Source organism: Rhea americana, unplaced genomic scaffold, assembly GCF_003343005.1.
Source record: "Rhea americana isolate MKP2758 unplaced genomic scaffold, rheAme1 scaffold_480, whole genome shotgun sequence".
NCBI classification, from domain to species: domain Eukaryota; kingdom Metazoa; phylum Chordata; class Aves; order Rheiformes; family Rheidae; genus Rhea; species Rhea americana.
Window position 1 is genome coordinate 136,750 of NW_028186624.1, and position 10,759 is coordinate 147,508.

At 44.4% G+C, this 10,759-nt stretch overlaps 1 protein-coding gene across 5 annotated transcripts in view; it reads left to right on the forward strand.

The window, feature by feature from the left end:
* The window catches only part of ZMAT4 (zinc finger matrin-type 4), a 74,511-nt gene extending 65,746 nt beyond the window's left edge, over positions 1–8,765 (forward strand). For all 5 annotated transcript variants that reach the window (XM_085316910.1, XM_085316908.1, XM_085316906.1 and 2 more), the window contains one exon: positions 8,320–8,765. In XM_085316910.1, coding sequence (XP_085173036.1) covers positions 8,320–8,335 — 16 coding nt within the window. In that variant the 3' untranslated portion in view covers positions 8,336–8,765. The remainder of the gene's footprint in view (positions 1–8,319) is intronic.
* Positions 8,766–10,759: the final 1,994 nt, after the last annotated feature.

Below are 10,759 nucleotides of genomic sequence, written 5' to 3' on the forward strand. Positions count from 1 at the left end.
ACATCCAGTCTTCATGCCACAAGCATTCATGCCTAATGATACTGACTTTGGAGTTTCTTTCATGCGTTAAACCTCAGGAGAGACACTTGGAGTATAATGGGATTAGAAGTTTCCAAGTGAAAATGTTTATGCTGTGATTTAAAGCAATTACCTGTTAGCCAACTTGCTGAGACTTGAAGGGAATCTGCTCTGTCAATTAGTACAAATTATTAAAAGGAAGTGATAAAGATACATGGTACCAAAGAGTAGATTAATAAACTAATCTCTATTAATACACTTAGATGTGAGCTTTGGGAACTGTTTCAGGCTAAAGCACTGAGGACTGCCCAGATTAGAAGGGTATAAAAGGTGTCATCAGTCACTGGAATACTTCAGGTAGTTTTAGGAGCAGTCTGGTAGATGAGGCAGGATGATCAAAACCAGCCATAAGCAGTAATGTCTAATTTTGCTTATGATACCAAAGAACAAGCCCAGTCTTTCCCCAGCTGATGTTAGACCTTCAAAGGTTCCCTGTATATATTAGCTCTAACCTATTTATCCACTGAGTGTTTGAGTGTCTCCCAGATATCATCCCCTCTGGACCTGAGCATGTCRTCACAGTTTGAATCTCAATTAAGAGAAGAAACTAATCTCTCATCAGGTTTCTTGAGGAGGTGGTGTTCTCCCTCCCCGCTTTTTGCCAAGGATGTGTGAAGACCTGTGGAAGGAAGGGCATTTGTTGAGTGACCGCTAACTGRTCTGGCACCATCTGCTCATCCTGGTGGTTTGTAGAGCAGAGGGCTGGGGTCAGGCAATAGGGATACTGTTTGGAGCTGTGCCACAGACTCTCGTATACCTTGAGTAAGTCACCCACCKCCTCTGAGCCTTTGTTCTCCTTTAGTGCATCCAAATGATAGCTCACCCCTGCTCCACCGGGTTCTGCATGGCCTGCGGGTACCACACTGGCAGGAGCAGTGTCGGTACAGAGCACAAATTCCCGCTGCTGGAGGACAGAGCTGACGGTTCTTCCTGTCGGAGACCTGAACAGGGAGCAGCTGCAATGTTCTGCCCGGACACAGAGCTGTAATTTATCCTTCCTGTGCCAGTCTTTCCGAGTTTGCATTATTATTACTGTTGCTGCTGCTGCTGTTATTGCAAAGGAAAGAGCAGTTCATTTCAAATCAGACCAGCCTCATGGATAGGAAAGAGRTATGTAGAAAAGATTCACTACTATTTTCAGTATCAGAAGGGGTGTCTGCCTTTGTGGCATGGTTAGACATGTTCCCTCACACTCTCTGTTTTATACCCCTACCTTCTACTTGTGTTTTTCAATCAACTGCAATTAGCGGTGTGTCTTCTCCTGCCCTTAGGCAATTCCTGCACAAAGATAATTCCTTCTGCCTCTGTTGCTTTCCCAAATGCTTTCTTCCAACTTTGACAAAAATTTCAAAGACTGAGGACCTTTCTGTTTCATCATTTTTCTTTAGCTGTTCCCTAACAGGGAGTGTATTCACTGCAGAGCTCTGTTTTTTTTCCCTTGGCTTGAGCTGAATATCTGGGTAAAAAATCAGCAAGCATTAAGATGATAATTCATGTTCCTCTATTGCTCTCCCCAGGAGGGAAGAAACTAAACTCTGCAGCTGAGAGCATTTGACAGGAGGTCAGACTGCAGCCCGGGGAGCTGGAGGACCCCCGCTCGGCGGCTGCAGCAATTGCTGTTATTTGACAGAAGTACCTCTCGTGGTCGGTGGAGCTCGTAAGAGCAGCTCTTCCAGGCCGGAAACACCAGGGATCCAGGCTATTGACTGGAAAGTCTCAGAATTCAAACATTGTACTGGAGATAAAAGGGCAGTGAGGAAAGAAACAGCACTCGGTACTGGGAGGACTGGGGCCAGTGTTTCCTCCTGTTACTTTAGTGGAGAAACCTGGCTAGGAGTTAGCAGTTTGGTTTATGGAGGCTCTGGCATCTCAACCGGTCTCATTCAGATGTCAGCAAGCCAAATGGCATTATGTTATTTTAGTGTCAAGGCTCAGTGGAATCCACAGATTTTTTCCAGACATTTCTGAGATGTGAAAAACACAAACTATTGAGAGGAAGGCTGATTTCTCTTTCATCTSAGTGAGGCCCAAGTCAGCCAGTTCAAGGAACAACAGAATGGCTCACAGGCCTGCGGGACTTCCGCATTTTTTTAAGGAACTTCTTCTTTTGCATATTAATATTCKTATCAGTCTTTCTAAATTTAGTTTCTTATCGTTTATTCATAATGATTTAAATCTGACCCCAAGAGATCTTCATGGGCATTCAGTACAAGAGGAAACAAAGTAATAAATTCTTAAGAAAGTATGTTACAAATGTAATAACGGAATGCCAATTAGAGACATTCGTCTGACCAATTTYTATGCGAAATTGCACTGATTATTCTATTTCCTCTATTCATTGTTCATTCTTGCACAATTTTCTTTGAGGCTAAGCATCTCGGTATATAAGCACAGATCTCTTCAGCTCCCATAGGAAAGTACAGCAGCATGAAGGACAATAGATTGGCAGCCTGGGCTTGTACAAAACAAAAGCTTTTCCCACCCAGTAATTAGTATGTAGCAGATTTTATTCTCCTAGTTTAAAAAAAAATTTGTGGCTTCATTGTCTTATGGAATGAGTTGCCCTCATCTCTTGTCCTGAATCAGCACAGACCCAGCTCCAGTTTAGGGGGTCTATAGTAGTCACCTGCACTATTAAATGTGGTTGGACCCAGAGATACAGCTTTGGGATAAGCCTGGAGTGTGTCTTCAAAGCATCTCTTAATTGTCACATACGCAGAGATGACCTTGTGCACGGTGTTTGTACAGAGCYGGGCTGCACAGGCGTATGCTTGTGATAATAGTAAGCCATAAAAGAATTCAGAAGGTAAAGCAGTACACACAACTCATGTTTCTGACTGTAGAAACCATTGCAGACTGAGAGGAAGAAATCGTCATTGCTACTGCTGTAGATGAATACCTTGTGAAAAGGTATTCTGAATGCTTTCTTGGACTGTGTGCCAGTGTCTAGGGATACATGCCTTCAGCTGACCCTTGCTTCCAGTAGGAGGAATACATGGAGAAGCAGAAACATGACAGACTATTTGACAGAGCTGCATCTAGGCTTTTGTAGCATGCTTTCTACAAATGATTTTCTCTTCTACACGTAGAAAGTTCATTTTGAAATCCAGAYGTGATGCTTCTGTGTGAGTTTCCACTGCCGTTTTGTTCCTAGGCCTGGAAGCATGAGGTTAGCAATGTTTAGTACTCAGAGCAAGGCTCGGTTTCCGCAGGAGCTTGGCTCTCCCAAGTGTGGGGTGAGGCAAATGTGCTCTGCATTAGTGTGCTAAGTGAGCAAACACGCCTCTTGCAGCCCTCCTGTATACCTTCACTGGTGTCTGGTCCATCACTTTGCAGCTCTCCTTTTTGCTGCTTAGTGTCAAGACTGTCCTCTTGCTAATAACTCAGTTTGAGGCTACTGGATTGCAGTTTCCAAGGCAACAAAACATTTTCGGTAGCTGTCATAGTTAATACAATAAAAAAAGAGATTTTTTTAAAGGAGAGGAATTTCCTTTTGGGACAGGTTAACGGGGAAAGGTGATCACAGGCTGGAAGCTGGTGGCACCCAGAAAATGCCTGGCAGATGCGTCTTCTGAAAAGCTACTTTAGCAGAGRAGAAATTATATGAGGAATGAGTCAAGTAGTAGATATTTATTATAGTTCTTGAGAGCTCTTCAGAGGGTAACGTACAGCCAAGCCGTGCCAGAGTGTACTTTAAATAACCCACTATCTAGCAGCCCTTGAGCTACTGCCTAGCAGACCACRTTATTTGGATCCTGCTTCACTTCTCAGCGGTGGTGCTGGTGGTGCTGGAGCTCTGTTAGCAAAGCTGGTGTTGACAGCTACAGCTGACCTTTTCTTCCTTCAGTAGTATCCGTAGGGGAGAACTTAGCTGTTTATTTACGGGAATTTCAAGGTCTTGTTTGAATGCTTCCTACTGAATTTGTTTGACCAAAAAGTGGGGAAAATGGGRAAAAAATAACTAGAAGTGCTTTGGCTGGTGCTTTGGTGTTGAATAAAAGATGTAGAGGGAGGTAGCTAGTATTGCACTAGTCTTTATCCCCCTGGACAATGAATATGCAAAGCAAGATAATATCTGCTAGCTCCCATTATTTTCTCCRGGGTGCAGATATTTTAAGCTGTATATTTGAAGATGAAGGGAAAAAATACATTTTTTATTATCTTTTAATAAACTCAGGAATTTGGGGTTAGAGTCAGATATGAATAATCCTTCTGATAAGGTATCACAAATCTGGCATCCAGCCTGTTTACATCAGGGTCAGGCAGCGTTCTGATGGCTCTCGTGGGAACCACGCATTCACACAGAGCAGCTAGGCAAGAGCTGCTTTTGAAATGTCTTACAAAAGTAGAGCTCCAGTCAGGCCAACAGGCGAGCCTGGCGAATGCCTGCGCACACGCATGCACAGAAGCAGGTTTGAAATGTGGCTGGACTCTGGTGCATCTGCAGTGGGGAGGAGCACAAAACCTTTAATTAGGGATTTATGAACTGTGTAGAGATGATTGAGTCATTGTTTGACTTGCTTTCCAGAAATAGATATGGGGTTTTTTTTAATTCCCCCCTCCCCTCCCCGCTCTCAAGCAGCAAACCAGCAGAACGAGTCAGGTGCAAGACAGGCGGCGTGAGTGCCCGCTGGAGCTGGACCGTGGTCAGCAGAGGCAGCCCGGTTTCTATGGGGACCAAAGGCAACCGAAAACAAGGCTTGTGAGGAGCAGCAGGAATGAGGTCACGTTATCTCTGAAATAGTGGAAGAAAATCACATGCCAGCCTTGCTCTTTGCTGCTTACAATAGGCTGAAAGAAACAAAACTCTTCCTGCTTTTCAGGTTTATGGAAAGATTACTAAATATCATTTTCAGTAAATAACAGAGAATTGAAGTCTTGGGTAGACATGAAAGAAGACAGAGAACATTCAGCTTCTGGGGTCAAAGAAATGCTAGTACAGAATATTAACTTAGGGCTTTCTAAAAAGCGCTTCCCTCTCTTTCGTTAGCATGCGCACACCGTGGGATTGGGGAAAGTGTGCTGTGTTCATCACTGCATCCAGGCAAAAATAGCTGTGTTTGGGGAAGAGGAATCGAAGGGCCCAGTTCCAGATTTGAAGTAGTTCCGCTGGGGGCTGCAGATGAAAGGACGGAAGATCCTGTTGGCGAGAATGTTAGAGCCCAGATCCACACTTGATGCAAGTGCCATCTCCGGGCAGGCTGCAAATATATCAAATGCTGTAATAATGTGCAGAGTACCGAGAGCTTTGAGTTATCCTCTCCCATTCTGGCTGTCAGTGATTGGAGGCTGAGATCCAGCCCTAGTAATTAAGAGTCTTATGATATGAGGATAATGATTCCAACTTCCATAAAGAAGAATTTTATCTTCTAGCCTTTATTTTGTCTCTTTGATCAGCCAGACCTCTCTGCCATATCTGGAGCTTGCAAATGCATTCTAGGGGTTTATAATCACTCAACTACACTTTCATAGATGCTAATACAGGCCCAGGTTTCCATTTCAAATTCATGTTTTCTGATTAATTTTAGGATTTTTGCCGAGACGGGACCTAATCCTGCAGCTATTGCTCTGGTAAAATCAATTCAGAGGGAATCTAAAGGTACCAAGGGAGTGCAGTGTGCAGTCTAAATGAATGCCTGGGTACTGCAAATAATCATTTTTACTTTGGAAGGTGTGTTTGGAAGATCCTTCTTTGTGGCCCTTCGTGTAGTCATTGGGTTGCATCCTGTTACATCCCAGATGATTAATGGCCTGCTGAGGAGCAAATGACAGCAGGCTTGGTGCCCGTGAGATTTTCTTTTTCTCCCCCTCCTGATTGAGAGCACAGATGTCTAGTTGGAAGAGGATATTTATTAACATAAGCTGCTTTGCTATTCAGAAATCAGAGCTAATCAAAATATTGTGAATTTTGTGCCTGGAGAAATGTCACTCTTAACCATGATTGCGTTTTTCATATTTTTTCCAATCTATTTAAGAAAGTGTAAACAAATATTTACAGCTTGTTGTGGCTGAAACATGGTCTTAGTTGTGGGATTTGTCATATCAAACGTGCACTTGGAAGAAGCTGAGAARTGAATGCAGCAATATCTCGCCATGTCTCTTGCTCCGGGTCGCCTGGRCTGTGCTTCGGAAGGTCCTTGGTGTTAAGCGCCCGGTCACCAAAGCAGAGGCTGGGTGCTCTGCTGGGCCTCCACAGGGGCCCGAAGGCTGGAACGTGGCCCAGGGTGCTCCTCGGAGGAGAATGAAACATTAGTGATCTCCCTGCCTTTACGTGCTCTTAATTGCAGCAGAAGCCGAGGCCTAAGCAGCCTTGCTTCTCCACCAGAGAAGAAAGCACGCTTTCTCGTGGCTTCCCTCGGACGAGCAAGTGGGTCGAGTGGCAGGCTGCCTCCRGGGATGCTTGGGAGAACACGCTGCCTCCGCTGCGCTTGTCTTCCCTTTTGGAAGAGCATCTAGAGATACTGAGTAGGAACCAGTCACGCTAGGTGCTGCACAGACAAGACCAAGCCATTCCTCCTCTGAGGGGTTTGCAGTTCTACTGCATGCCAAAAAAGCAAGAAATAGGATTTTTAAAAGGCCAGGGTGCCTGTCCTGATCTCCTTCACATTGAGTTTTTATGCAAAACAGTTGTTTCTCTTTGCCCTAGACTTAGCCCCCCTCCCGTGCTCCCTGGCAGCTGGGGCTCGGCMTCGGGCACCCTCGGCCGGGTTCCCACTGCACAGGTCGGACGTGGGCTCGGGGCCGGTTCCCTTTGCACGGGATTCATCCCATCTGCTCCCAAGCCYGAAGGGCGTCCACTGCCCTGGGTCCTACGTCGCCCACGCAAGCGTCTTGCCAGAGGGGGATTCGCCCAGTTTTCTGCACGTTATTTGCCAGAGAGCTGGTGGATTGCAGGTTGCTGCGGCTAGTCTGTGCAGTCCGGGGGCGTCCTCGGAAATGCTCCTGTTGCTGAATGCAGACACCAGGCTTCAGGTGCCTTCTGGTTCTCTCTATTCCATTTCTGAATATACTTCCTTGCCGTCACTGAATTGGAATTACATTCTGAGATGTATGATTTTTATTATCATATATTTGTTTTTATTTTGTTTTACAAATAAGTTCCAGTCCTACAAAATCCATACAATAAACCAAGTTTAYTTTCTGCAAATGGACACATTCTTYGATAAAAGCTTTCTGTTAAGTTTCTGGAAAGTATTTTAAATACTTCAGTCATAGTTTGTACCTGCCTCAAATTAAAATGATTTTTTTCTTATCTTGGTGACTGCAACTTTTATTTGTAGCAATGACATTTTCTGTTTGCTTTCTGTAAGATACTGACTGCTGCTGAAAGTATGAAGAAGCCTTTAGAGTGGTAATAACTCCAGAAGATGAATAGTTATAAAAGGTAGATGGGATTGAAAGGCATTTTAATTTGTCATTACTTCAGTGGTTCCGGAGAGCAGCTGAATAATTACACTGCCTATAAAGAGTGAGTGTGTAATACTTTCTCTCATTATAGGATTAAATTGTCTCCTTTTCCTTTTAACGTAAGTGAAAATAAAGATATCTCTGATATCTTCTGTTTTGATCATGATTTCAAAGCTGCCAAAAGGCTGGTGCATCTTTGGTCTGTGGTGTCTGGAATATGGATTAATTATTTTAATGTAAAGCATAAATATTAGTCCAGTTTCTCTAAGTATAAATCTGAGATCATCTATGCTTGCTGAATGAAAAAGTCCTCATTTGCCAATAATTGCATTTGGGTCATTTTTTTAAAAAAAGCAAGTTTTTAGGGTGTGTTAGGCTCTTATAATCAAATTTAAATTGAATATCTAAAAAAAATACTTTATTCCCCAAAGCATTGCAGCAATTTTCTAGCATAAAATTCAAAACTGTGCTTAAAATTGGGGTTATATTTYAGATATACATTTTATTTGCATATTTTCTTACAATGAGAGTATTCCCATTGTTCACATAAAAAAAGCCTTTTAATTGTTAAAGGAATTGCATGTTCTCCCCAGTGTCACTTTGCCTAGAATCAGCTTCTACCTGCCAGATCTTGTTGCAGCTCTGGCAGCTACAAAAGGGCTAGTGTGGGAAGTCCATACCGTCTGCTGAAAGCGAGATATTCCGGAGGCCACGAGGGTAAGGGGTGGAAACAAAGATGCACCAGAGGGAAACTCCAGGAGGTGCAAAGAAACCAAGCTCAAAACTGGAAATGGCAAGGAAGAAACTTACCGCTGCTTCTTTTCTGTGTTGCAGCCTGAAAAACCAGTAGTAATTCATCAGTCCAAACAAGGAAAACTACCAAGAATTCTGCGGAGAGGAACTGATTGGCAAGAAGGAAGGATACTTTCTTGGACAATGAGCGTTTCCTGTGTGGATTCGTTAGTTAACATGTAACTAACCTTCGCTTTGGACAAATACATGGATTTTTCTTTTTTTAATTTTGTGGTGAGCTAAGATATTTCAATGGATTTTTTTACCCTTTCAAGATAATATTTATTCAGCACAGAGTCTAAAGTATTATAACTATCCTGTAAAAACAGCATTTAACTGTCACGCAACCTCAGAGACAGTGGGAACAGAATATTTTACTTTTTCATATTTATTCTTAGGTTTCTTCCAAGAGTATAAAATTATTCTATTACATTATCCATGATAGTGATGTAATCAATCTCCAACCAGAAATAAACATGATTTCTTCACCTTCTCCAGCATGGTTTGTGACAACAGAAAAAAAAAAAAAAAAAAAAAAACGCGAGGAATGCCTGGTGGATGAATTGCTTCCTCGATGTCTTTGGAAAGGAAACGGCGGAAGGGAGAGACGGAAAGTACACCAGCCCGGCGGCGCGGGAGCCGCTCCGGGGCCCCGCGGAGCCGGCGCCGGGCGAGGCGGGGCGGGGGCGGGGGCAGCGCCGGGGCCCCCGCGGGCTGCGCGTCGGGGCCGTCGGGGCCGTCGGGGGAGCCGCCGCCGCCGCCTGCTTTGCGCTCCGGTGCGCAAAGGCGCTGCACTGGGAGGGAGGCCGAAATAAAACCCCGCGGGACGTGAAGAGGCAAATTTTGGCTGAGAAAAGAGCCGCGCGTTCGCAGGAGGCGCGCTGCCTGTGCAGAGCCCCGGCCAGGTCCCCGGTGGTGGTGGTTTGGTGCTCATCTGTGGGGATGGGGCTTGTTCCTCTGTGGCTTGGCGTGAAAGGAAAACAGCACGACCGGTACCCATCGGCAGTGAAGGGGCTTGCAGTGGCTTCACTTTTTCTGCTGCAATCAGCAGAACAAAAACAAGTTTCTTACCTAACCCACCCCCATTCCAAGAATGTAATAATTATGGTCAAGTTTTAAGTCGSTACCAAAGCAATGCAAAACAAACCTCTCTGGGCTTTGTGCTACACAGGCTTGATCAGTGCACTCTGCATGCGGAGAACCTGTCTTGGGGATGCTGATAGAGATTAAGTACCACTTTTTTTAAAGAGCAGCCTGGTTGCTTTATATGTGTGTAGTAGCACTGTTCTCCTGAGACTGCGACCATTTCCCTGCTTCTGCATSTCTGAAATAATAAGCTTTGACATTTCTTTTTTGTGCACACTGAACTAGAACCTGTYTTATCTTTGGAAATGAGCAGTGATGTTTATGGATCCATCAATTCATTTGCCAGAAGTCCCAGCAAGGTGCAAATCTACTTCTGTACCATCTGAAGGAAGAGCAGTGACCTGCAGCTGCTGGCTCTGCATCAGGGAAACTTTTAATTTAATCCAGAGCTCACCACAGTGGCCTGCAGGTTTGTGAATTTTCTGCCAAGTGAACAAATCATATATAGGCAATTAATCTGTGTCCTCCATCCGCTCCTCTGCACCTTAATAAGCCAAAGCAAAGAARTATATTGCTGTGCATTTTAGTGTTGAGCAGTGCTACATCTATCTCAGATAAGTTACATTTGGGCAGGTCACTCGGAAAATTGCAGTTATGATGCAAAAGTAGTTTTGAATGGTCATAGAATTGTTATTGTCCATTTGCAGTGTGATTGCCCACAAACTAGCAAGATCTGTAGCAGAGGATGCAATGGGTGCTGTGTGCAGTGGTCTTAATTTCCCTCTCACTTTGAGGGAAGCAGCACCCCAAAGGGTTTGTGCAGCAGTGCAGTCTTTGATGGCAGTGTGCAAGTGAGGCCTAGGCAGCTTCATGATAAACCAGTGGTTACTTTGGGCAAAGGCAGTGGGTAAAGCCCGCTCAGTTATTGAGGCAGTACGTAGTAAACAGTGATTGCCCTGAAACCATGTTGGTACCTGTGGGGCTCAGTCGCTAAAACCAGTTCAGTTTGTTAGTGAGTCCACGGGATGAAGTGAGAGCGGGTGCTTTGCAGAGGTGATCTTGTGATGCCAGAGCAAAAAATAYAGTCTTACCTCTTACCTGCTGCTGCTGAGCTTGTGTTTCTCTTACCTTTCCCTGCCATGGGAAGAAGGGTGCAGGGTGTTTCTGTTGCAGCTCAGTTGACACGCACAGAAGGCAGCCATGCTGCAAAAAGCCACTTTGGCTTTCCTTCTTAATGGTAATATTATATAACTAGGTTTTTATTATTGTTTTATCTGGGACTGGGAAATCGCTCCCTACCTTGCTACCAGAGTCACCCTTTTAATGAGAAAAACTATTTGTGTTGGTGAAAATGACTCTTTACCTTGCAAAGGCAATTAAAAGCCCAAACTCACCA